We start from the raw sequence: 27,642 nt of genomic DNA on the forward strand, positions 1-27,642 counted from the left end.
GAAATTAAAACATGCTTACTCCTTGGAAGGAAAGTTATGACCAACCTAGATAAGCATATTCAAAAGCAGAGACATTACTTTGCCAACAAAGGTCTGTCTAGTCAAGGCTACGGTTTTTCCAGTGGTCAGGTATGGATGTGAGTTGGACTGTGAGGAAAGCTCAGTGCCGAAGAATTGATGCTTTTTAAATGTGGTGTTGGAGAACTCTTGAGAGTCCCTTGGACTGCAAGGAGATCCAACCAGTCCATTCTGAAGGAGATCAGTCCTGGGTGTTCTTTGGAAGGACTGATGCTAAAGCTGAAACTCCAATTCTTTGGCCACCTCATGCGAAGAGTTGACTCATTGGAAGACTCTGATGCTGGGAGGGATTGGGGGCAGGAGGAGAAGGGGACGACAGAGGATGAGATGGCTGGATGGCATCACCGACTTGATGGACTTGAGTTTGAGTGAACTCTGGGAGTTGGTGATGGACAGGGTGGCCTGGCGTGCTGCAATTCATGGGGTCGCCAAGAGTCGGACACGACTGAGCGACTGAGCTGAACGGAACTCCTGCATCGCAGCCAGATTCTTTACCAGCTGAGCTACCAGGGAAGCCCCTCTCGATATTTGCCAAGAGAAATTAAAGAATACAACTTGCAAAGACTTATATATAAATGATTTTAACACCTTCATTTCTGGTAGCAAAAAAATGGGTGAAAAATCCAAACATCCAACTACCAGGGTGAACATACATGTAAACAAACTGGCATATCCGACAGTGTATTTCTTATTAAGAGAAAGGATGAATTACTGTGCACATAAAATGGATGAAACTCAAAAGTAATATTCATTGAAAGTAGTCACATAGTACAAAGTGATTTCATTTATAGAAAATTCTAGAAAAGACAAAGTAATCTACAGTGACAGATCACTGATTGCCTGGGGACTAACAGGAGGGATTACAAATGGGCAGGAAAAAATGATAATATTCATTACCTTCATCTGGCAAGTGATGGCTTCATGCATGTGTATGTCAAATTACATACTTTAATGCTTTTGTTTGTTGAAAGTTCCTTTAAGAAAACCATTGTTAATTTCATTGGAGATTTTATTCCATTAGAAAGACACACCCATTTAAGATAATCCATTTAAGATAAATCCTCTATCTTGGTTTCCTGTTGAGATCAAGGGCAAAGCCCTTAAGCCTCTAAGAAGCCCATTGATTGAGATGAATCAAGGTAATCTGAATCAAAAACACTGGTCATTGCAAACACCACCCTCCTCCAACACAAGAGACAAACTAAACATGGACATCACCAGACGGTCAATACCAAATTACATTCTTTGCAGCAGATGCTCTACACACTAAGCAAAAATTATAGCTGGAGCTGACTGTGGCTCAGATCATGAGTTTCTTATTGCAAAATTCAGACTTCAATTAGGGAAAACAACTAGACCTGCCTCCTGTGAAACCTGTATGCAGGTCAAGAACAATTAGAACCCAACATTGGAACAACAGACTGGTTCCAAATTGCTAAGGTAGTCCGTCAAGGCTGCCTATTGTCACCCTGCTTATTTAACTCATATGCAGAGTACATCATGAGAAATGCCAGGCTGGAGGAAGCACAAGCTGGAATCAAGATTGCCGGGAGAAATATCAATAACCTCAGATGTGCAGATGACACCACCCTTATGGCAGAAAGAAAACAAAAACTGAAGAGCCTCTTGATAGTGAAAAAGCAATGAATGAATGAATACACCAGAATTTCCCAAAGTGTGTTTTATGATCTTGCTTTGATCCATCTTGAAATGCTTATTTCAAGACCCAATTCCACTACTAAGATACTGGGTGGCAAGAAAATTGAAATTGGAATATGTAATTCTACAAGTTTGAGTAAACTCCAGGAGACAGTAGAGGGCAAAGGATCCTTGCGTGCTGCAGTCCATGGGGTTGCAGAGTTGGACAGGACTTAGTGACTGATTAGATGATCTTCCCTGGTGGCTCAGACGGTAAAGCATCTGCCTACAGTGCGGGACACCTGGGTTTGACCCCTGATGGAAAGATCCCCTGGAGAAGGAAATGGCAAACCACTCCAGAACTCTTGCCTGGAAAGCCCCATGGACAGAGGAGCCTGGTAGGCTACAGTCCATGAGATCGCAGAGTCGGACACAACTGAGCAACTTCACTTTCACTTTAGTGACTGAACGACAATCTCACAAGGTTCCCATAAGGAGACAAAGACCCACTCAATGCCTTTCCACACGTCAGTCTCCTACAGCTTCTTCAGCTGTTTCTAAGATTTAAATGTTTACCTACATAAAAGATTCACATTATTTATCAAGCTTGTAACAATTTTATTCATAATAGGAAAAAAATTACTTACATATATATACAAAAGACATGTATTTTCTTACTCTGACATAAAAAACACAGAAATATGTACATATGTACAAAATATTAAAACATTCAAGCTTTACAAATAAGGAAAACAAGCAAAACTTCACCAAGGATACTTTTTTGGGAAATACACTCTAAAAAAGAGGTAAAACAAAGGTGACGAGACATTTACATGGAGACACCAGAAGCTGATATTTCAGTAGATATTATTAATTTGGTAAAGCAAATAAAATAATGTTAATAGATGGTAAAGAAGATTTACTTTTAAGACTGTTGAGGTAAAATGACATGGTCTTCCTTTGCCATAAAATGGAATGAATTTTATTTTACCTCTGAATCACAATCATCATAGTTCCCCTTTTTTCCTTAAAATATTTATATTTTCTGATTTACATTGAGAATTTTAAATTTTTTCACTATTAAATTGTAAAATATTTTAATAAGTTGTGTACCCTCTTTTTTCACTGAAGGGAAAAATCCCATGTATTACACTGATTTCAACATAAAATTGAACATCACAATACATTTTTTTTTTTTTTTAGTTAAAACCTAACATTTTTCTAACTAGCCTTCATGATCGATCTCAATTGATGTAATAAGCAATCATAACCGTCGTAAATTCTTCTTGCTTTTCTTAGTACCAGGCACAGGACCCATTTTATAACTGGCTTTTAGGGGCTTGCCATTTGAACAGTCTTCGGTGGTATGATAAGTACACAAACACTTTGTACAATAATCAAATCCACAGCTTTCTCGTTTACAGGTTGCCCGTTGTAAATAGCAATCATATTTTGCAGGTGAATTACAGCGAATACAGGCTTTAAGGCTTTCATTCTTTTTCAAAGTTTTGGCGACCTAGAAAGAAGAAAATCCATACACGTATTTTACTAAGAACTGAATGTAATTTAGCTAGTCAAAACAAGGGCGCTTCCCCAATACACGTATTAGAGCACCAACACAACTCCTGCCTTTCAGGATCTTACTGCTCAACGTGGGAACAGACCACTGTCAACTGACCCAGTGGTTATTGCAGCATTAAGCTACAAATACGCTCTAATTCATAAACGCTACTCCCACATCAATGCCACCTTTTCTGTGGAACCAGGAGTTGGTTGCTCTTTTACCTCTAGCTTTTCTTTAAAAAAAACCTTTCACATTATATGGCATTTACCTTTATATAGCTATGAAGGTTACCATGTTTCCCTATCTATGTAGTGCCTGATAAAATTGACTTTTTGCTTAGCTCTCTCTTCCTCAGTTATCAAAGGCAATAATTGTGAAATGTAGTATTTAAGTTTTAGAAGAAACTTCAAGGTTTCTCCTTATTCTCTTAAGTGTTTCTAAATTAGAGCTCAACACCACTGAACTGTCATAAACAATGCCAAATAATGTCTATTATTTTTGGCATAGAAAGACATCTCTGTGTACTTTCCTAATTTGATTACTTGAGTCATAAACGGTTTTCTTACTCTAAATCCTTTTAACAATAAATACCTCGTTTCCAATTTATTGATAAACAAAAAATTACCTCAGAGAATTCACTGTGTCGACTGTAAGTAGAATGTTTCTGATCACCTGGATCAGGTAACTTAGTTCGAGCATCTTTTTTGGGGAGAGTCTGGGTTGCTGATTTTTGCACAGATGCTAAAGGGGTTCTGAATAAAACATACTCTCTGGTCGAAGCGTGTGGTGAAAACTTAATGTTTTTTTCCTAATTAAAAAAAAGTTTGAATAGGATTAAAAATTATCCTCCTATATTCTCAATAATCAGAAATTTTTATCATGTTTATACATGTAAAAAAGGGCAAATGAGAATATAAAGGATTTATTCCTGTATTCAATTTACCTGCATGTGTGTAAGCACAGCCACCCACAACTATTCAAACATTTAAAGCCTAACAACTAAGTTACTGAGAGAAACTACGAATCAGAAACTGTGAGAAAGCAACTTTACATGCTTAGTACCCAGCATTTAATACATGATTTATAAAGCACTACCCCCAGAACAAAAGGTCATTCTTCCTACCCACCAGTAGATGGCAATAGTCACATTCAAGTGTCACATCAGTGCTGTGAAAGGATTCAAAACAATCTATTGAGGTAGAAAATTTTTCATTAACACCAGCTTATGGATAAAGAAACTGAACCTGGAGAATTTAAGCAACACTCGACCTTAGTCTGCCAACTCCTAAGTCTGAAATTTTAATCGTGTGTTGATCTTTATTCTCAGAAACATCTCCAAAGTTACTAAGTATTTTGCAAAGTGAGTGAATTCCCTTCCTACACTAAAAATCTTCTATATGTAGATAATTTTACTACTTTGTAACAGATAAAATCCCAGCCCCTTTATCTTTGTATTTTCTTTTAATGAGTTATGAATGTAAAGGATTTCCAGATCTGTTATCTTTACTATTTCCCTCTCCCATTTCAAAGGTAGAGAGCACTAGCTGTTATATCTTAAAACAACTGCATAGACTTACAGTAATTCTTTGTATTGCTTTATTATACAATTGTAATGCCACCTTGTCATCTTCCAGAATCTTCTTCCAAGTTGTGCTCACTTTAGACACACTGGAAAAATAAATGATTATAAAGGGAACAATTAAGCACCATGAAGGCTAAGATGAATATATTACAGAAACACAACCAGTGCAAAAAAGAAATTTCTATTAGCAGTGCTTCATAAACCTGACTATACTTAGAACTGCCTGTGGCACGCACTTAAGATTTAAGGATGGCCCATGCCTAGTCACTTGGGTTTAGTTGGTCTAAAATGGGAGCCAGGGCTCGAGCTCCCCCCCGCCCCCAACCTTTTAAAAAGTTCACCATCAAGTAATTCTAAGTAGATCTAGGCTTAGGAACCCCAACACTTCATTTTTTCACAATATCCACAAATATCAAATCGGAAACTCCATTGTGTATATAGCTATTTATTAACATTAGACAAATTTCAAACATGTGACACATTGCTACTAGTAGAAATCAATTTAAAAAATCCATTTTGTTAACAAAAATGTTGTGATGTTGATTATCCCTCAAGAAGCTAGTCAATAATAAAAATCAATACTTGTGCCTGTTTTGGTTCAGTTATATTTCATGGACCAGCGTAAAGTAACAAAGAGTACTCCTGAAATTTTTTCAAAAAGCCAAAAATGAACCAAGTTGGAGGCAATCTAATCCAATACTCTGGATAATCATTTTCTCAATTGTTGTTTAGTTGCCAAGTTGTGTCAACTCTTGCGATCCCATGGACTACAACCCGCCAGGTTCCTCTGTCCATGGGATTTCCCAGTCAAGAATACTGGAGTGGGATGGGGAGAGGGGTTCAGGATGGGGGACACATGTATACCCATGGCTGATTCATGTCAATGTATGACAAAAACCACTACAATACTGTAAAGTTAGTAGCCTAAAATTAAAATTAAAAAAAAAAAAAAAAAAAAGAATACTGGAGTGGGTTACCATTTCCTTCTCCAAATCTTCCCGACCCAGGGACTAAACCCAAGTCTTCTGCATTGGCAGGTGGATTCTTTACCACTGAGCCACTACTGCTGCTGCTGCTAAGTCGCTTCATTTGTGTCCAACTCTGTGCGACCCCATAGACGACAGCCCACCAGGCTCTGCCGTCCCTGGGATTCTCCGGGCAAAAACACTGGAGTGGGTTGCCATTTCCTTCTCCAGTGCATGAAAGTGAAAAGTGAAAGTGAAGTTGCTCAGTTGTGCCTGACTTCTAGTGACCCCATGGACTGCAGGCTACCAGGCTCCTCTGTCCACTAGGGAAGCCCTAATTCTCTGTTGCTGCTAAGTTGCTTCAGTCGTGCCCGACTCTATGCAACCCCATAGATGGCAGCCCATCAGGCTCCCCGGTCCATGGGATTTTCCAGGCAAGAGTACTGGAGTGGGTTGCCATTGCCTTCTCCAATGGCAATTCTCTGTTATCTCATCCTAAAAGGTTTTCTCTGGTTGGATAAGGAGGAAAGGGCAGTCAGTAAAACGTTTCTAAGAAATAGTCATAATCAGACCCATTTGTATGTTTCTGCATTTTTATCACTTTTAAACTTGAAAATGGTCTAAAAAGAACAGAAATAATTACTTCATACTTTCAAGTGCGACAAAAATCAAATTCCCATTGGACCTGTACAGCAGACCCCTAGGCTGTTGTTTTTATAGTTATGACCAGAAGATGTAGCTTAGATATGAACAATTTCAGAACCAAAAGAAACAAAGATCCTAACAGAAATAGCTTTCACTAGCATAATATGAAATTTGAAGTAACTGGATTAAAAGCATACTTTCATCACCTCAATTAAAACTACAGTGCAAGACTACACTACTATCTTTGCATGAGCTGGTAGCGCTGAGCTATCTAACAAAAATATTCACGGATTATACTAATACATACACTCAGAGCAACAATACTTACTTGATTAAGTCCATCTCACTGAGTTGTGTTAAAATATTTGCTAAGAGATGTTTGAGTCCTCTTCGAAAGAGTTCACTGAGAATATCTACACATTCGAGGCCCATTTTCCTACCAATTATATTCTGTAGTCTAAAATTTCCACTGGATATAAATTCCTTCAGCTTCTCCCAATCTATTTTAGGATTTCGTTTACAATTTTTTTTTAATGTTGAACAAACCACTTTTTCAAAATGAAGAGCTGGCAGCAAGTTTTTGTTGGGATACTGGTCTGGGCTTTGTGTCTGTAGCAGGCAGCATTGTGGACTGTCATTGAAACTTTCCACCAGGGCAAGGCTACTGTCTTCATGTTCACTGAGGCCACTTCGTTGGGAAAATGAAGAGTAGCCACTGTCTTCATAACATCCGCTGGTCTCTAGTTCTTGTATGTTATTGGAACTATCAAGTGTTTGTTGTATGTGTTGATTTTCCTTGTTATGCAATGGCTTGCTTTCAGGTTCAAGTTCTACAATCCTGGGGCTCACAACGGGGGACCCAACATCTGATACCCTGTCGTAGTCTTTAATGCAGTCTTTATAAGAACCTTCCAAATATGCAGTAGTGTAGGAACCTTTTCTTCTACTGTCATCAGGCTTTACTGGTTTAATTCCAGAATGAACATGGTTATAGTTAAAATCACACTTCATTTTGACAGAGAGAGTGGAACTTTCTTCTTTACAACCTACAAAAAGAACATAACATTACGCCCGATGGCAAAAATTTCCATATATATCACTACTTCTTTAACTTTGGGATACAGATTTAATCACTTTGCATTCTTTCAGAACTGTGTACTTACCATGAAATTAGCTATGAAATTATCCAAGTATAATGTGAGAAAATATTACTAAAACCTAATAAGTACATATATCTTATTCTTGAGGGAGTACTTCAGTACAGTCTGCTTTTAAATCTGGTGTAACTATACCATCTGGCTTTTAGAGTCGTATCTGAATAGAAAATAGTGACAAAAGGGACTATTTAACAAATAGTCTATGCTTACAGAATAAGGAAATATGATGCATCAAGAGTAGGGCCTGAGGTAAGAGACATCCCTAGAGAAATCAAATACTTCTAGAAATATGGTTAAGATAATGGAAGACGGAATGTATAAGGGTCAAAACAGTTTTGATAAAAGTTGCAAAAAACTTATATATTTAAATGTTAGTAATTATTATAACTGACTCATTGGAAAAGACCCTGATGCTGGGAAAGACTGAAGGCAAAAGGAGAAGGGGGCGGCAGAGGATGAGATGGTTACATAGCATCACCAACTCAATGGACAAGAACTTGAGCAGACTCTGGGAATACCTAAGAACAGGGGAGCCTGGTGTGCTACAATCCATGGGGTTGCAAAGAGCTGGACACAACTTAGTGACTAAACAACAATTTTAAGTCTTATAATAATTAATCACAAAATCTATAGGAAGTTTAGAGAAAGGACTAAAGAGCCAATAAATTTAATCATTTGTAAGTTAACCACTGGGGGTTTCCCAGGGGGCACCATGGTAGTGTTTAGAATCCGCCTAAGCGACAAAGCACAAAGGCACAAATTAACCACACTAGTGACTTCTGGGGCAGGATGATTTTGCTGAGGGTTGTCCTGTCTGTTGCAGGATGTTTAGTAACTTTTAGCTATCTGATGCCATTAGCAGTCACTATTCCTCTAGCAGGACAATAAAAAATGTCTCCAGCAACCATTTATTGCCAAATGTTGGGAGTAGGGGGAAGTTGTGGGTGTATGTGTTAGTTGCTCAGTCATATCCGACTCTTTGCGACCCCATGGACTGTAGCCCACCAGGCTCCTTTGTCCATGGGATTCTCCAGGCAAGAATACTGGAGTGGGGGAAGTTAGCAGAGGCAAATCTCCCCCATTCTTAGTTAAGAACTGCTGTTTTAAAAGATGATTAGGATTTCTAGCAGGCAATAGTGGCTGGGAAGGAATATAGTAGATGGGTTTAAGAAAACTGTTTAGCATTTTTTAAGGCAGAGTATATGGATTGTATGTGCTTCTAATGTACTCCCCCCATCTACTATACTATACCTCCTGCAAACCAATCACAGGTAGGTAACAATTTACCCTATAAGTAAATATACCTAAGTACAGTCAGTATGTTTAGTCTGTACTAAACATTGGTAATCTGTTTATATGGAATTTACTGTTTTTACTTAGAACAGAAATGCTAAGCGCTAAAGGACACCTTGTAGATAGAAACTTTCTTTTAATTAAGTTTAAATTAAAAGTTTAGGGACATAAATATTCCCCCAATTAACCCTAACTCTAGAACAAATTATTCTGAGTTGTTCCCTTGTACTCAGAAAAGAGTAAAAAATTCTGAGATTTTCATTTTGGCCTCAAGTAAGGAATTAAGTATGATTTAGCTAAGACCACCCATGTTATCTGAAGATAAAGAAACCACCAACAAAGACACATTTTATTTTGTTTAGTTCCCTAAAGGGAATGGGCATGTTCAGTCGTGTCACACTTTGTGACCCTATGGACCATATAGCTCACCAGACTCCTCTGTCCATGGAATTCTCCAGGCAAGAATACTGGAGTGGGTTGCCATGCCCTTCTCCTGGGGATCTTCTATGACCCAGGGATAGAATCCCGTCTTTTGTGTTTCCTGCAATGGCAGGTAGGCTCTTTACCACTAGCACCACCTGGGAAATCCTAAAGGGAAGAGGCCTGAAACTATATCTCAGAAACTCAATTCTTTTCAAAGGTATTCTTCCTCTGCTGCCTTTACAACTCAGTTACTGAAAGACTATCCTACAGAACCCTGTTCATTCAACATTATTCTCAAGAGTATGGACAGTTCCTTAAATTCAGAGCTAATAATGATTCAGCTACTTTATAATTGTTTAGAAGTCAACAATTTCCAACATTCCCAAACATATGTTCAAAACTCTGAGGTAGAATGTGAGCCAACGCTCAGTCATGTCTGACTCTTTGTGACCCCATGGACTTCTCCAGACCAGAATGCTGGACTGGTAGCCTTTCCCTTCTCCAGGGGATCTCCCCAAACCAGGGATCAAACGCAGGTCTCCTGCATTGCAGGTGGATCCTTTACCAGCTGAGTCACAAGGATCATTAAAAAAGTGTGTGTGTATATATATATATATATAAAGCTCACAGTTCGGAGACCTCTTGAATCAGAAAGATGAGGACTAAGAGTCAATCCTAAAGGAAATCAACCTTGAATATTCATTACAAGGACTGAAGCTGAAGCTCCAATACTTTGGCCACCGGATGTGAACAGCAGACTCAAAAGACCCCGATGCTGTGAAAGACTGAAAGCAGAAGAAGGGGACGACAGAGGATGAAATGGTTGGATGGCATCACTGATTCAGTGGACATGAATTTGAGCAAACTCCAGAAGACAGTGAAGGACAGGGAAGCCTGGCATGCTGCAGTCCATGGGGTCGCAAAGAGCTGGACACAACTGAGCGAATGAGCAATAGAGAGTCTAGCTCTGCCACTTCATTTACCCAATGCCTACTTAGTGACAGAGTCTTGAGAAGGAAAGAAACTAGCCACAGATCTTTTGAAATCCTGGTATCTTGAAAGCCTTGTGAAAATCCAGACAGAGATGGACCCTGGAAGGAAAAGTGTTGAACTTTCAAGGAAGAGGAAGGCCTGCAGGGCTGTGACTCAGTATACGATAGGGGGATAAGGATTGAAAATTAATGTTGAAGAGATATAGAATGCTATAGGATTTTTAGGGTAGACTGGTTTAATTCATTGTGTAATAAAGAGCCTCTGAGGGGTTCTAAGTGAGACATCTGGTTAACACTAGGATTTCCCTGTAGCTCAAACGGTAAAGAATCTGCCTGTAATGCAGGAGACCAGGGTTCGATTCCTGGGTTGAGAAGATCTCTGGAGAAGGGAATGGAGATCCACTCCAGTATTCTTGCCTGGAGAATCCCATGGTCCTATGGACAGAGGAGCCTGGCAGAATAGTCTGTGAGGTCGCAAAGAGTCAAACATGGCTGTGCAACTAACACACAAACACACAAATAAACAAATGATTGCCAGCTATGGAAAATATTGGATCATATGAATAGGAAGGTATAGGGTTGGTCAAGAAGTTCATTGGGTTTTTTCAAAAGACACTGTGGAAAAACTTGAAAACTTCTCCTGTGACAAAATTTGAACAAACTTCTTGGCTAATCCAATACAAGTGAAAGCAGGGAGGGTAGTTGGAAATGCTTATCACAGGAGTCTAGAGTTGGGTACCCAAGACTAGGATGACCGCAGGGCAAATAAGAGATAACTGAATAGATCTGAGATCTTTTCAGAAAGGTAAAGTCAACAGAGGTTGGTGATACACTGTATTAGATGTGAATACCCTGGGTTTAAATCATGAGCATCTCAGGTGAAAAACAAAAAACTGAGCAAGTTAACTCTTAAAGCTTGTTTCCTCATGTATAAAATGCAGGTAAGAAAACCAAACTGGACTAAATGCATGGTGGAGTTTCCATCACATATAGTTTAATAAACAGAATCTATTTTCACTATATTATTTTTGTAAGCCAAACCCTTCATATTCTTTATATTTAAATCACGAACATGTTCAAAGTGGCAAAATACATTCTACACAGACTTATGCATTTCAGATTATATTTTCCCCTAGGAATCAAATCCAACTTCAAATGAAAGTCCTGGCTCAGCCTTTTGCCATTTTGTGATCTAGAACATTGAACTGGTCTTTCAATTTCTTTAAAATGGAAATACTATATCCATAATATCTACCTCATGGAGTTGGTAAAGATTCACCATTGCATTTTTAAAACCTCTTATTTACCAACTCAATAGTCCAATCATGAAAAAGTGGTATTAGGTAGTTAACTGTACAAAGTTAACTTCTATTTAACTTCCCAATGTAGATTTAACATTTCATAGTAAAATATAATACTTAAAAAGACTATAGTGCTTAAAGTTAAAAAATCTTTACAGCTATCCCAATGCTAAATAATTAAGTACTACAACCTCCAGTACCTACAAGATAACCAGCATGTGTCCAATACCAATGAGGCATGGCTAGTCCTTTAAAAGAACCTCAAGACCTGCTGCCATAAACTGCAAAAATCAGTCATAATCCCCAAGAGAATATTTTAGAAAAGCCTATTTCAGAAATATTTGAACGCAACAGATTTTTACATTTCATTTTCTTAAATTTTCAAATATAGAAAAAAATCTAGGGGACAGCAAATACCCTCGTGAGGGGCAAGGTAGTAGACAACCGAAGTTAAGCAACCAAAAAAATCCCTTCTTAAAGCCACCAATCTCCAGAATTTCAGAGGGTTTTGAGTCAGGGATTTCTAGACTAAGACTTAACCTGTTAAATTATTTTTTGAGTCTTCTAGATTCCTTTTCTAAAGAAAGGACCGTCTTTCAGTGGTTACCAAATATACACCATCAAGTTGTTAACTTCTAAAATTTTTCACAATTTCTAAAGTAAAATGAATGCAGCTGGGTCTTTTTAAGAGACAGCAACAAAGAGGATAAAAGTTAAGCATTCATTTGGGTGCCTTCCATTCCACCCAAGAGCTGGAATAAAAGATTGGGTCTCCAGAAGCACAGGGGAAAAAAAAAAAAAACTAATTCTTCACTTCTCAGATGATCTTCCCCAATTCTTCAAAATCAGCTACATTTGGACAAATTCGGGGTTTCTGCATTAAAAATGCCCTTTTCCCTCCTTCCATTTCAGTCCAGGCCTTGAGACTGAGTCACTCACTGGGTTCAAGGAGGGAAAAAAGGAGAAATTAAACGTTTTTGTTCAGACATCCCCAACAGAGCCTTGGCCCGATGAGAGGGGTCCCTTCATTTGGCGGGCATTGGAGAAGGGGAGACCCTGGAAATCCCGAGGGGTCGGAGGGGTGGCCCTCAGGGCGCGGACCGGCGGAGGAGGCGGGAGATAACAGCGAGCACGATCTCCCGCGCCCGCCAGGAAGACTGAGGTGGCGAAAACCTGGGAGGACTGACTTCCGACCTGAGTGCGGGGCAGGAGTGCAGAAGGGGCGCTGAAGTGAGGGGTCGGGCACCCGGCTGGACCCCGAGGGCCGCTGGCTGGCGGGCCCTGTCAGCGCCGAGGCTCAGGTGTGGGGGAGGGGCGGCAGGGGGCATTTGGCGCCCGGGCCCGCGGGGTGGAGGCAGGCAGCCCTGCCCAGGGTGAGGAGGCCCCGACCCGCACCTCCCAGGGGGGCTGGCGCCCCGGCTCGCCGGCACAGCTGGACCCAGGCGCGCCGGCCATCCCGCCCCGGGACCTCTGCTTCCCCTCTCCGGCCTCCCCCCTGCCTTCTTCCTCCAGGTCCCGGGGGAACCGCCGTCCGCCCTCCCGAGACCCAGGAAGGGGCCGCACGGCTGGACTCGGGAGGGTGTCGGGTCCAGGTTGTTGTCCACCGCCCCCCACATCCCGCCACCGTCATTCCCCCGCGGGCACCCCTTCTGGAAGGCGCGCCCCGCTCGCACCCTCTCCTCTCACCCACCGTCCGAGGGGCAAGGGCGCCCGGCGGCTGTCAGGGTGCCGTAGCTGCAGCGGCAGGAACCGGAGAGCGGCCGTAGGGAGCAGCTGCAGGGCCGCCGGCTCATGCCAGGGGTAAGAGAGGAGTCGGCCTCAGGTGAGAGAGCTGCTGCCGCAGGAGGAGAGCAAGCGGCCAGCTTCTCAGAGCTCTTATCTTCCAAAAGGCGCCAGCTGGTACTTTTAAAATCTTTGAATTTGGTGCCCAAATCTGCACGGCCCAATGGGGCACGCAGCTCACACGCGCGATCCAATGGGAGGGCGGCGGGAGGGCGTCCCCTCACTCGCGCCCAATGGGAGGCTGCCGAGGCGGGGCCGAGCCGCCAGGCCCAGCCTCCTTCCTCCCTCTCCAGCACCTCTCGTCCGGAAAGATGCGGAGGCCGGGGGCGGGGCCGGGGCGGGGCCTCGGAGCGCGGGGAGGCCTCGGCTCGGCCGCACGTGGAGGGCTCCTACCACGCACGCGCGTTCCCGCCACGCTCTCCTGCAGTCTGAGGGACCGGCCTCCGGCGGGTCCTAATTTCATCCTGAAGGCGGCTCCGGCTTGCGTCTGAGCAGCTCCGATGGGTGCAGAGCACGGCCGACTTCCTCCGGTCATCTCTTCAGCGGGAGTTTGATGAGCGGCGACTCCTGACTGTCCGAGAATGCAGACTTTCCGGAAGATGAACCCTCCCCCCAGCTCGGCTTAGCCCGCCTCTCTAGGATTTAGGCGCGCTCCTCTCGCCTTCTAGTTTCGCCCCTCCCCCTGCTCAGCGCTTTCGCGCAAGCGCTGGTGGCGGGCGGCCGCCTTGGAGTTGGCGGGTTGGCGCTTGCGCGCTGGGGTCCCCCGCGTTTCTCTCAGGAGGCGGGGGAGGCGGAGAGCCCTGGGCAGCGGTGGGTGGGGCCGCGTCCCTCAGGCGCGCGGAGCTGGTCCTGCCTCCTCGGTGGCGGGAGACCCCGACTGACTTGAATCTCCTTGGGCCCGAGCTGAAGGGATGAGACTGGGACAGTCGCTTTTTTGTAAGCGTGTTTGTTTTTTTACTTTAGACCATTGTTCCTCAGCCACCTTGCTTTAATCACGGACGTTTAAGCTTATTAAATATATATCTACTGTACTCTCCTGGGTTTCCTTTCAAGTGCCAAGCACACACTGTAATCCTATTCCAGAATCAATGAGTGAATGAATCAGTCATCCTGTCCTGGGAGTTCCAAACCTAACTCCCTGAGTCTGAAGGCCCTTGGCCATGATTTTCTAGTGATGGAGGAAAGGGTGGAAGTATTCATTGCTAAGTCTTCTATTAGCAAGTTGTACCGTACGTGTCATACTGAAGTTTTAACTCTGTACGTTTAAGTGGTGACATTGCATTCCCCAGTTTCGATTTTGGTCAGAACGCAGTGAAGCCAAAGGATGTAAGCTCCCGAATGTCCGAATTCCTGTCTCTTGCAGTTTTCCCACTTTTGCCTTTCTGCAGCCTCCAAGAGAGTTAATAGTTGGCGGTGTGGTAAGCAAATGCAGAAGACAAGAGGTTCGATCCCTGGATCGGGAAGATTCCCCCCCCCCCCCCCCCCCGCCCCCAGGAACAAATGGCAACCCACTCCCGGTGGCCTATGGTCTGTGGTGTCGCAAAGTCAGACTTAGCATGCAACACACAGGTGCTCAGTTAAGTTGTTATCAAGTCCTTTGTGAAGCAGGGCGGGGATCAAGGTGGATCCTGCAAATGCTGAGTAACTAACATTTACAAAGTGCCTATCAGATCAAAAAGCTACCATAGTTTTAATATTCATTTAACAAATCACTCCATTGCAAACATCCCTCAAACAGTTAACCACAATCTATAGGATCTGGCTTCTACCTGACCTCCACTCCTACAGTCTTTTGCTCTGTTGGCTCTAGAATTCCGTCAAGTCCTGGAATAAGTCTTTGTGTAAAATTTTTTATAGTTCATCATGGTTTTCTGCGTTTATTTTTTAGAATGTTGCCTTAAATTAATATTTTTCTTGGTTGCTGAAATTTTGGGCATCCTCTTAAATTTTGCACCTGAGTCCTGTCTCTCACCCCACCCTGGCCCTGGTGCTAAGTCCTGGAGACACATGGTTGAAAAGACAGAAGTCTTGACCTTCAAGGAGTTTACATTCTGATGGGAAAGAAATTGGCAGTTGACAGTTTTACTGAATGAAAGAGGAATATAAAACAACATAAGAATTTAAAACATCTTCCCAACCCAGGTATCCAACCAGAGTCTTTTACATCTCCTGCATTGGCAGGCAGATTCTATAGCACTAGCCCACCTGGGAAGCCCTATAAAACAACATAAGAGGGTAGAGAATGGGCTGACTGGAAGGGCATGGCTAAGGACTTTGGGTGCTCAAGAAGGTTTCTGAGGCTTTGGACAAAGTTTGGAATGTTGAGGTGGCGATGCAAAGATCTGCATAATAAGCAGAGGAAGGAGGCTGAAGGTACATGGCTTATTCCAGGACTTGATGGAATTCTAGAGCCAACAGAGCAAAAGACTGTAGGAGTGGAGGTCAGGTAGAAGCCAGATCCTATAGATCGTGGTTAACTGTTTGAGGGATGTTTGCAAGGGAGTGATTTGTTAAATGAATATTAAAACTATGGTAGCTTTTTGATCTGATAGGCACTTTGTAAATGTTAGTCTTTAATTCTCACAATAACCTTAGCGTTTTCATTTTCTGATTGTGCTTCAAAGTGTAAGTTCATTGTCATAGAATGACACAGCTAATAAGCAAAAATTCCAGCCTGAGTCTTTGGGAATAGAGCATGTACTTTCCTCTGTGTTACACTGGGGAGTAATATTTGTAGGAATCCTGATTGTTTGTATGTACATTTTCATGTTACTTTTGACGGGCAAAGTGAAGGGACAAAATAGGTGACGATAGTTAATCCAACTAGGGGATTTAAGTAAAAAATATGGGAGACCCCTGTAAGTTAATAATTTCTCAAGAAATTATTAATAATTACTCACGAAAGAATAATTATTCAAGAAAGCAGGTTTGCTTAGCAGCAAAACCATGTAAGAGAAGCTCGTGACATGCCCCAGGAAATAAAACAATGGTGGCGTGACACCCCCATCCTGCCCAGTGAACTCAGTAAGTTAATGATCCATAGGACATGCTCTCTGCATAAAAACATAAAACATAAAAACAATAATTTGTGGACCTCGCGTGACCATGTAAGGACAAGAAAACTCCCCTGCTTAACCTGGACGAGGAACTAATGATGGAAGCACGAAATCTACTCAAGAAAGATGCAGAAGCTCTTCTCCCCACTTTTCCTTTGATTATGAAACTATTGCCCAGTAAGTTCATGCGACACCCCCTTTCCCACCCACTTGTTAACCTCACAAGCATCCTGTTCTAGTGTGTGTGTGTTAGTCACTCAGTTGTGCCTGATTCTTTTCAACCCTATAGTCTGTAGCCCGCCATGCTACTTTGTCCATGGAATTCTCCAGGCAAGAATACTGGAGTGGGCTGCCATTTCCTTCTGCAGGGGATCTTCTCCACCCAGGGATTGAACCCGGAACTGCCACACTACCATCTGTCACCTGGGAAGCCCAGGTGATTCTAGTAAATTACTTCTTATGTATCACTTTGCCTCTTGCTGAATTCTTTCTGCACTGAGACATAAAGGTCTATGGTACTGAAGCTCTTCAGAGCCCCTGAAACAACACCCCAGTTTCACTTCCCATTTGACCTTAGAGATCTTTATTCACCTCTATTTTTAGATGAAGACATATATATGAAATTTGAGGGGAGGGGGTTCTCCAGTTATTTTTAAAGTTTATTTTCAGAAAAAGACTAAGATGTTGGGAAAATTAAAATTACTATTGTAATGTAAGGTAAGATAAAGATTGAAGCATGTTTTATTGCATGCTGGAATAGTCTTTTTCTCTAGGTTTAAGTTACTTTATATTGATTTTAACTATTAGAGCTTTATATTGAAATGCTATTTTTTATACTTATTTTTGATTGATGATTGCTTTACAAAATTTGTTTGATTTTTGCCATACAGCAGCATGAATTAGTCATAGGTGTACATGTGTCCCTTCCCTCTTGAACCTTCCGCCCAACCTTTCCCACCCCTCCCACCCCTCTAGGTATCACAGAGCCCTGGTTTGAGTTACTCTGAGTCATACAGTGTATTGTATTTCCGTAAGCTATCTGTTTTATATATGATAGTGTATATGCTTCCATGCTACTGTCTCCATCTCACTCTCTCCTTCCTCTCCCCAGCCCTTGTCCATAAATCTGTCTACATCTCGATTGCTGCCTTGAAAATAGGTTCATCAGTACCATCTTTCTAGATCCTGTATATGTGCATTAATGTACAGTATTTGTTTTCTCTTTCTGACTTACTTTACTCTGTATAATAGGCTCTAGGTTGATCTGCCTCACATTAGAACTGACTCAAATGCATTCCTTTTTATGGTTGAGTAGTATTCCATTGTATATATGTACCACAGCTTCTTTATAACCATGCATCTGTTGATGGACATCTAGGTTGCTTCCATGTTCTAGCTATTATAAAGTGTTGCAATGAACATTGGTGTGAAGAGTGAAAATGTTAAAGTGTTAGTTGCTCAGTCGTGTCTGACTCTTTGTGACCCTATAGACTATAGCCTGCCAGCCTCCTCTGTCCATGAAATTCTCCAGTCAGAGATACTGGAGTGGGGTGCCATTCCCTTCTCCAGGGGATCTTCCCAGCCCAGGGATTGAACCCAGGTCTCCTGCATTGCAGGCAGATTCTTTACCATCTAAGCCACCAGGGGAGTCATTGGGGTATATATGTCTTTTTCAGTTTTGGTGAATATTATTAACTGACAATTAACTTTCAATAGGCTCATGAGCACCTGTTAGTTTCATTCTTAGTGGGAAGTTTAGGCAGGACCTTTCTGAATTGTACTAGATGTCAACAGATGTATGTACCTCTTTGTTTTTGCAAATCTGTATCAGAATTGTTGTTTTTAGGTGGAAAATGAAGTGCAGAGAGAACTGTCTTTATTCTCACCAAATCCTTATTGTATACGTGGGGTGTCTGGAAATAACTGAGATGTGGTGCCTGCCCCCTTTGCTTACTGTCTGGGCCTGCAACCTAATAGATGTAGATTCTCAGTAAATAATCTTTGAATAAAAACATTATGAGTATGGGGGTAGAGGATAATGTGTACATAATATAGCTGTGAACACTGGATGAGTCAAATGCATCTAGTTACAGTGGAATTTTTATAGTGACTATATTATAGAATAGAGGAGTGACTTCTGTACCCCAGGGTACGAGTACAGGACAAGGTTTGTCAACCTCAGCATTTCTGGCATTTTGGACAGATGACAGTTCTTTGTTGTGGAGGCTGTGCTGTGCACTGTAGGGTATGACAAGATCAGAACCTTGTGTTTTAGGAACATGAACCTGGTGGTTATGTATGCATGATCTGAATTAGAGAGGATGCAGGGGACTATGCAAGTAGTCCAGGAGATGTAATTTTGGACCAGATTTGAATGGAATCTGTGAAGATGAGGGTGTTTAGTAAGAGACTAGGTGTGAGCAACAAACTGCCTATGAGGAAGAGGAGCAGAGAAGCCCCAGCAAGATGGTAGGTGCTGGAGCAGTGGCTGTGCAGTACTGGAGAGGCTCTGAGGAGATACCCCAGATCCAAGAACAAAGGAGAAGCCCCAGCAAGATGATAGGAGGGGCAAAATCGTATTCAAGAATCAAACCCCATACCCTCCAGAGACGCTCACAGGGCTCAAACAAACCTTGTACACACCAGGACCCAGAGACCCCTCAGAGACAGAGACAGAACTGTGAGCATCTCCTGTGGAGTAGGGGTCAGCGGTGGACTGCCTCAGGTGCAGGGGCTCTGGGTGCAGCAGACTTGGGTATAGCATAAGCCCTCTTGGAGGAGGTCATCATTAACCCCACCATAGAGGCGCCAGAATTTACACAGTCTGGGAAACAAACTCTTGGTGGGCACAAACAGAACCTTGTGTGCTCCAGGAGAAAGGAGCAGTGACTCCACAAGAGACTGACCCAGACTTGCCCGTGAGTGACCAGGAGTCTCTGGCAGAGGCGTGTGTCTGCGGTGGCCTGCTGTAGGGCACTGAGTGTAGCAGTACATGCATGGGACCTTTTGAAGGAGGTCACCATTATCTTCATTACCTCCACCATAGTTTCCGTTCAGTTCACTTCAGTTCAGTCACTCAGTAGTCTCCGACTCTTTGTGACCCCATGAATCACAGCTCGCCAGGCCTCCATGTCCATCACCAACTCACGGAGTTCACTCAAACTCACGTCCATTGAGTCGGTGATGCCATCCAGCCATCTCATCCTTTGTCATCCCCTTCTCCTCCTGCCCCCAATCCCTCCCAGCATCAGAGTCTTTTCCAATGAGTCAACACTTTGCATGAGGTGGCCAAATATTGGAGTTTCAGCTTTAGCATCAGTCCTTCCAATGAACACCCAGGACTGATCTCCTTTAGGATGGACTGGTTGGATCTCCTTGGAGTCCAAGGGAGTCTCAAGAGTCTTCTCCAACACCACAGTTCAAAAGCATCAATTCTTTGGCGCTGAGCTTTCTTCACAGACCAACTCTCACATCCATACATGACCACAGGAAAAACCATAGCCTTGACTAGATGGACCTTTGTTGGCAGAGTAATATCTCTGCTTTTCAATATGCTATCTAGGTTAGTCATAACTTTCCTTCCAAGGAGTAAGCATCTTTTAATTTCATGGCTGCAATCACCATCTGCAGTGATTTTGGAGCCTCGAAAAATAAAGTCTGACACTGTTTCCACTGTTTCCCCACCTATCTGCCATGAAGTGATGGGTCCAGATGCCACGATCTTAGTTTTCTGAATGTTGAGCTTTAAGCCAACTTTTCCACTCTCCTCTTTCACTTTCATCAAGAGGCTTTTTAGTTCCTCTTCACTTTCTGCCATAAGGGTGGTGTCATCTGCGTATCTGAGGTTATTGATATTTCTCCCAGCAATCTTGATTCCAGCTTGTGCTTCTTCCAGCCCAGCGTTTCTCATGATGTACTCTGCATAGAAGTTAAATAAGTATGGTGACAATATACAGCCTTGACATACGCCTTTTCCTATTTGGAACCAGTCTGTTGTTCCATGTTCAGTTCTAACTGTTGCTTCCTGACCTGCATATAGGTTTCTCAAGAGGCAGATCAGGTGGTCTGGTATTCCCATCTCTTTCAGAATTTTCCATAGTTTATTGTGATCCACACAGTCAAAGGCTTCGGCATAGTCAGAACCACCATAGTTTCAGTCAGCTCAGTTGCTCAGTCGTGTCTAGCTCTTTGCGACCCCATGAATTGCAGCACGCCAGGCCGCCATGTCCATCATCAACTCCCGGAGTTCATTCAAACTCATGTCCATCGAGTCGGTGATGCCATCCAGCCATCTCATCCTCTGTCATTCCCTTCTCCTCCTGCCCCCAATCCCTCCCAGCATCAGACTCTTTTCCAGTAAGTCAACTCTTTGCATGAGGTAGCCAAACTACTGGAGTTTCAGCTTTAGCATCAGTCCTTCCAAAGAAATCCCAGGGCTGATCTCCTTTAGAATGGACTGGTTGGATCTCCTTGCAGTCCAAGGGACTCTCAACAGTCTTCTCCAACATCACACTTCAAAAGCATCAATTCTTCGGCGCTGAGCTTTCTTCACAGTCCAACTCTCACATCCATACATGGCCACTGGAAAAACCATAGCCTTGACTAGATGGACGTTTGTTGGCAAAGTAATGTCTCTGCTTTTCAATATGCTATCTAGGTTGTTCATAACTTTCCAAAGAGTAAGCATCTTTTAATTTCATGGCTGCAGTCACCATCTGCAGTGATTTTGGAGCCCGAAAAAATAAAGTCTGACACTGTTTCCACTGCTTCCCCATCTATTTGCCATGAAGTGATGGGACCAGATGCCATGATCTTAGTTTTCTGAATGTTGAGCTTTAAGCCAACTTTTTCACTCTCCACTTTCACTTTCATCAAGAGGCTTTTTAATTCTTCACTTTCTACCATAAGGGTGGTGTCATCTGCACCATAGTTTGGCCCCAGGTAAATAATAGGGAGGGAAAACAGTCCCACCCATCAACAGAAAACTGGATTAAAGATTTACTGTACATGGCCCTGCCCATCAGAGCAAGACCCAGTTTCTTCCTTAGTCAGTCTCTCCCATCAGGAAGCTTCCATAAGCCTCTTACCTTTCTCCATCAGAGGGCAGACAGACTGAAAACCACAATCACAGGAAACTAACCAATCTGAGAACATGGACCACAGCCTTGTCTAACTCAATGAAACTATGAGCCATGCCTTGCAGGGCCACCCAAGATGGACAGGTCATGGTGGACAGTTCTGACAAAACGTGGTCCACTTCAATATTCTTACCTTGAGAACCCCATGAAAAGTATGAACAGGCAAAAAGATAGGACACTGAAAGATGAACTCCCCAGGTCAGTAGGTGCCCAATATGCTACTGGAGCTCAGTGGAGAAATAACTCCAGAAAGAATGAAGAGATGAGCCAAAGCAAAAACAACTAGTTGTGGATGTGACTGGTGATGGAAGTAAAGTACAATGCTGTAAAGAGCAATATTGCATAGGAATCTGGAATGTTAGGTCCAGTAATCAAGGCAAATTGGAAGTGGTCAAACAGGAGATGACAAGAGTGAACATTGACATTTTAGTAATCAGTGAACTAAAATGGACTGGAATGGGTGAATTTAACTCAGATGACCATTATATCTACTACTGTAGGCAAGAATCCCTTAGAAGAAATGGAGTAGCCATCATGGTCAACAAAAGAGTCCAAAATGCAGTACCTGGATGCAATCTCAAAAATGACAGAATGATCTGTTTGTTTCCAAGGCAAACCATTCAATATCACAGTAATCCAAGTCTGTGCCCCGAAGAGTAATGCTGAAGAAGCTGAAGTTGAACGGTTCTATGAAGACCTACAAGACATTCTAGAACTAAAACCCCAAAAAAGATGTCCTTTTCATTAGAGGGGTCTGGAATGCAAAAGTAGGGAGTCAAGAAATATCTGGTATAACAGGCAAATTTGGCCTTGGAGTACAAAATGAGGCAGGGCAAAGGCTAATAGAGTTTTGCCAAGAGAACACACTGGTCATAGCAAACACCCTCTTCCAACAACACAAGAGAAGACTCTACACATGGACATCACCAGATGGTCAACACCAAAATCAAATTGATTATATTCTTTGCAGCCAAAGATGGAGAAGTTCTATGCAGTCAGCAAAAAGAAGACTGGGAGCTAACTGTGGCTCAGATCATGAACTCCTTATTGCCAAATTCAGACTTAAATGGAAGAAAGTGGGGAAAACCACTAGACCATTCAGTTATGACCTAAATCAAATCACTTACGAGTATACAGTGGAAGTGACAAACAGATTCAAGGGATTAGATCTGATAGAGTGCCTGAAGAACTATGGACAGAGGTTCCTGACACTGTACATGAGGCAGGGATCAAGACCATTCCCAAGGAAAAGAAATACAAAAAGGTAAAATGGTTGTCTGAGGAGGCCTTACAAATAGCTATGAATAGAAGGGAAGCTAAAGGCAAAGGAGAAAAGGAAAGATATACCCATTTTAATGCAGATTTCCAAATATCAAGGAGAGATAAGAAAGTCTTCCTCAGCAATCAGTGCAAAGAAATGAGGAAAACAATAGAAGGGGAAAGTCTAGAGATCCCTTCAAGAAAATTAGAGACAACATGGGAACATTTCATGTAAAGATGGGCACAATAAAGGACAGAAATGATATGGCCCTAACAGAAGCAGAAGATATTAAGAAGAGGTGGCAAGAATACATGGAGGAGCTATACAAAAAAGATCTTCATGACCCAGATAATCACGATGGTGTGATCACCAACCTACAGCCAGACATCCTGGAATGCGAAGTCAAGTGGGCCTTAGAAAGCATCACTACGAACAAAGCTAGTGGAGGTGATGGAATTCCAGTCGAGCTATTTCAAATCCTGAAAGATGATGCTGTGAAAGTGCTGCACTCAATATGCCAGCAAATTTGGAAAACTCAGCAGTGGCCACAGGACTGGAAAAGGTCAGTTTTCATTCCAATCCCAAAGAAAGGTAATGCCAAAGAATGCTCAAACTACCGCACAATTGCACTCATCTCACACGCTAGTAAAGTCATGCTCAAAATTCTCCAAGACAGGCTTCAACAGTACGTGAACCGTGAACTTCCAGATGTTCAAGCTGGATTTAGAAGATGCAAAGGAACCAGAGATCAAATTGCCAACATCTGTTGGATCCTCGAAAAAGCGAGAGAGTTCCAGAAAAACATCTATTTCTGCTTTATTGACTATGCCAGAGCCTTTGACTGTGTGGATCACAATAAATTCTGGCAAATTCTTAAAGAGATGGGAATACCAGACCACCTGACCTGCCTCCTGAGAAATCTGTATGCAGGTCAGGAAGCAACAGTTAGAACTGGACATGGAACAACAGACTGCTTCCAAATAGTGAAAGGCGTATGTCAAGGTTGTATATTGTCACCATGCTTATTTAACTTATATGCAAAGTACATCATGAGAAACACTGGGCTGGATGAAGCACAAATGGAATCAAGATTGCAGGGAGAAATATCAATAACCTCACATATGCAGATGACACCACCATTATGACAGAAAGCAAAGAAGAACTATAGAGCCTCTTAAGGAAAGTGAAAGAGGAGTGAAAAAGTTAGCTTAAAACTCAACATTCCTCAACATTCAGAAAACAAAGATTATGGCATCTGGTCCCATCATATTATGGCAAATAGATGGGGAAATAGTGGAAACAGTTGACAGACTTGCCAAGAAATTAAAAGATGCTCCTTGGAAGAAAAGTTGACCAACCTAGACAGCATGTTAAAAAGCAGATACATTACTTTGCCAACAAACGTCCGTCTAGTCAAAACTATGGTTTCTCCAGTAGTCATGTATGGTTGTGAGAGTTGAACTGTAAAGAAAGCTGAGTGCCGAAGAATTGATGCTTTTGAACTGTGGTGTTGGAGGAGACTCTTAGAGTCCCTTGGACTGCAAGGAGATCCAACCAGTCCATTCTAAAGGAAATCAGTCCTGAATATTCATTGGAAGGACTGATGGTGAAGCTGAAATTCCAATACTTTGGCCATCTGATGTGAAGAGCTGACTCATTTGAAAAGACCCTGATGCTGGGAAAGGTTGAAGGTGGGAGAAGGGGATGACAGAGGATGAGATGGTTGGATGGCATCGACTTAATGGAAATGAGTTTGAGTATACTCCAGCAGTTGGCGATGGACAGGGAGGCCGGTTGACCACGGGGTCGCAGAGTCGGACATGACTGAGTGACTGAAGTGAACTGAGGAAGAGGAATTGAGGAGTACAATTTAAATTTGAGAGGGAAATTCATGCCAGGAAAGAAACTGAGATCACAGCACAAGAAACAGGTTGTAGAGGAATAGGACAAGTTTCATTTTAGACAGTGATTATCTATTTATACTGGCTTCCCAGGTGCTTCAACCCTAAAGAATCTGCCTGCAGTGCAGGATAGGAGGGTTCAGTCTCTGGGTTGGAACAATCCCCTAGAGGAGGAAATGGAAATCCACGCCAGTATTCTTGCCTGGACAGAAGAGCCTGGCAGGGCTACAGTCCACGGGGTCACAAAGAGTAGGACACAACCTACAGACTAAACAACAACAAATCTGTTTATAAATCTTCAAAATTGCCATTCTGACTGAATGAGTTTTGATTAACTGATGTTGTAGGCCATTTTGTAATGAAGTTCAGTTTTGGTTCTGAACAATACACCAGATTTCTAGATAAATCATTTTAGATCTAACTGCCTTTTAGATGGAGAAGGCAATGGCACCCCACTCCAGTACTCTTGGCTGGAAAATCCCATGGATGGAGGAGCCTGGTAGACTGCAGTCCACGGGGTCCCTAGGAGTCAGACACGACTGTGTAACTTTCAAGTAGACAACCTGAGCGACTTCACTTTCACTTTCATGCATTTGAGAAGGAAATGGCAAGCCACTCCAGGGTTCTTGCCTGGAGAATCCCAGGGACCGGGGAGCCTGGTGGGCTGCCGTCTCTGGGGTCGCAGTCGGACACAACTGAAGCGACTTAGCAGCAGACTTTTATGTATCTTAGTGCCATAAGACGAATTTCATTCCCTGACCAACCCTTTCCCATCCTTGTTAAGCATACATACCTGAGATAGAAGTATACCGGGGAATTTATTGCCTTACCATCCATGTTGTCATACTGTGTGGAAAGTACTGTGGAATACTTAATAATATAAACTTAAGATATATACCATTATCACCCTGTATTATGAACACATATATGAAGTAACTGACAAATTCTGGTCTGAATTGGCATTGGCTCCCACTTTACTCACTAATCTAGTTAATTCCTTCATGAGCAAAAGTAATTTTTGGAACCCAGACAAAGATGAGTAGAGCAACATAATTTTTGCAGGAAGCCTACTGGAACAATACACCTAATACTTTTAAGGATCTTAGAATTAACCATTTTAGATCAGACTGCCTTTTAGATCTTAGTGGAATTCTAATGCAGAATAGTGAATTCGGCCTAGGGCTAAGATGCCCTTTAGGTGGACCTTGAAGTCTGTCTGTGGAGTGTGTGTTTTAGGCAGAGAGGGCAGAGAGAACAAAGGCAGGCAGGCGTGGTGACAACGCATACTGTGTAATTCAGGTAGCTGTGTAGATGCAGTTTGTACAAATACCTACAAAATCTAAGACCCTTAAAGGTCTTATTAACCCTCTCACATTGTCTCTTTATAAACAAAATGGTTTTCTTCATTCTTATCTCTTCAAGACCTAATGGCACTAAGATCTAAAAGGCAGTTTGATCTAAAATAAAATAGTTAATTCTAAGATCCTTAAAAGTATTAGGTGTATTGTTCCAGTAGGCTTCCTGCAAAAATTATGTTGCTCTACTCTTATCTTTGTCTGGGTTCCAAAAATTACTTTTGCTCATGAAGGAATTAACTAATTTAGATTAGTGAGTAAAGTGGGAGCCAATGACAATTCAGACCAGAATTTGTCAGTTACTTCATATATGTGTTCATAATACACAGTGATAATGGTACATATCTTAAGTTTATATTGTTAAAATTACCAAAGTATTAAGATTTCTTCTAACCAATAAGGTGTTCTAATGGGAAAGTTTGAGAGTTCACTGAAGGTATTTTCCCAACTTCATCAGTATGATTCTCACACTTTTTCTCCTGGGGGCAGAGAGGGAGGAGCAGAGAGTATTAGAGAATATTCTTTTATTAGAGAGTAAGAAACTTACTGGCTGTCCCCTGTTCCCAGAGTAAAATCTAATATTCAAGACCCTTCACAATTTCAATCCAACTTTTTTCTTTTGGCTGAGCCATGAGGCATATGGGATCTTAGTTCCCCAGAGGGACAGAACCTGCACCCTCTGTATCAGAAGCATGGAGTCTTAACCACTGAATCACCAGGAAGTCCCTCAATCCAACTTTTTTATTTTCCCCTATAACTAATAAAATGAGAAATTAAGTCTATTATATACTGTATATTATATACTTTAGTATATTTAATAAGCTGCAGCCATGTCCTTTTGATTCTAAAAGGAAACCTAAGACCCAAGGGGAAACTGATAAATCTGGGAGAGCCAGGCTTGCAACGTGGACAGTGAATATTGTTGTAGGAACATGTCTTGCTGTAATCTTGGTTGCCTAGGTCACTAAAAGGGGCATTCATCAGCTGTTCTTGTGAAGGCAGAACAGAATGCCTCTCATGAGCAGAACATTCTGGGGGAGAGGGGTACTTTTCAAAATAAAACTCTCTGATGTATTTGGTAACCTTTGGCTAGCTTAAATTCTTAACTGTCTTTAATGGTTTTTCTGGAGAAGGCAATGGCATCCCACTCCAGTACTCTTGCATGGAAAATCCCATGGACGGAGGAGCCTGGTAGGCTGAAGTCCATGGGGTCACAAAGAGTCGGGCACGACTAAACGACTTCACTTCCACTTTTCACTTTCATGCATTGGAGAAGGAAATGGAAACCCACTCCAGTGTTCTTGCTTGGAGAATCCCAGGGACAGGGGAGCCTGGTGGCAGTCTATGGGGTCACACAGAGTTGGACACGACTGAAGCGACTTAGCAGCAGCAGCACACTTCCCTTTTACAGCAGAAAGAAGCTACCAACATAAAATTACTCTGAAATTTAGCACATGCTGGAACTCTAAAGGACATCTGGCTAACAAATGTTGACTTAAGAGGAAACAGTT

The 27,642-nt window shown here is 42.3% G+C and overlaps 1 protein-coding gene across 2 annotated transcripts; it reads right to left on the reverse strand.

Annotated features, from left to right (window-relative positions):
• Positions 1 to 2,228: 2,228 nt before the first annotated feature.
• On the reverse strand, positions 2,229 to 13,643 carry FBXO5 (F-box protein 5). 2 transcript variants are annotated; one of them, XM_027551886.1, is made up of 5 exons: positions 13,329 to 13,643; positions 6,801 to 7,518; positions 4,858 to 4,948; positions 3,906 to 4,088; positions 2,237 to 3,232 (listed from the first exon to the last, which is right to left on the reverse strand). In XM_027551886.1, exons 1-5 carry the CDS (start codon positions 13,429 to 13,431, stop codon positions 2,981 to 2,983), a joined length of 1,347 nt encoding a protein of 448 aa, XP_027407687.1. In that variant the 5' UTR covers positions 13,432 to 13,643; the 3' UTR covers positions 2,237 to 2,980. The 2 variants fall into 2 exon arrangements, with proteins under 2 accessions (XP_027407688.1, XP_027407687.1); XM_027551887.1 differs by lacking the exon at positions 3,906 to 4,088 and having other exon boundaries at positions 2,229 to 3,232.
• Between the last annotated feature and the right edge of the window lie 13,999 nt (positions 13,644 to 27,642).

The sequence above is a fragment of the Bos indicus x Bos taurus genome, chromosome 9 (assembly GCF_003369695.1).
Source record: "Bos indicus x Bos taurus breed Angus x Brahman F1 hybrid chromosome 9, Bos_hybrid_MaternalHap_v2.0, whole genome shotgun sequence".
Classification (NCBI taxonomy): Eukaryota; Metazoa; Chordata; class Mammalia; order Artiodactyla; family Bovidae; genus Bos; species Bos indicus x Bos taurus.

What these genes read in the sequence shown, in the direction of transcription:
- FBXO5 (XM_027551886.1), bottom strand. Translation starts at nt 13,431, where the DNA reads ATGAGCCGGCGGCCCTGCAGCTGCTCCCTACGGCCGCTCTCCGGTTCC. An exon ending in AAGCAATACAAAGAATTACT is followed by an intron (nt 4,089 to 4,857) that starts GTAAGTCTATGC and finishes TTTTTTAATTAG; the next exon opens with GAAAAAAACATTAAGTTTTC. An exon ending in GACACAGTGAATTCTCTGAG is followed by an intron (nt 3,233 to 3,905) that starts GTAATTTTTTGT and finishes TCTTCTTTCTAG; the next exon opens with GTCGCCAAAACTTTGAAAAA.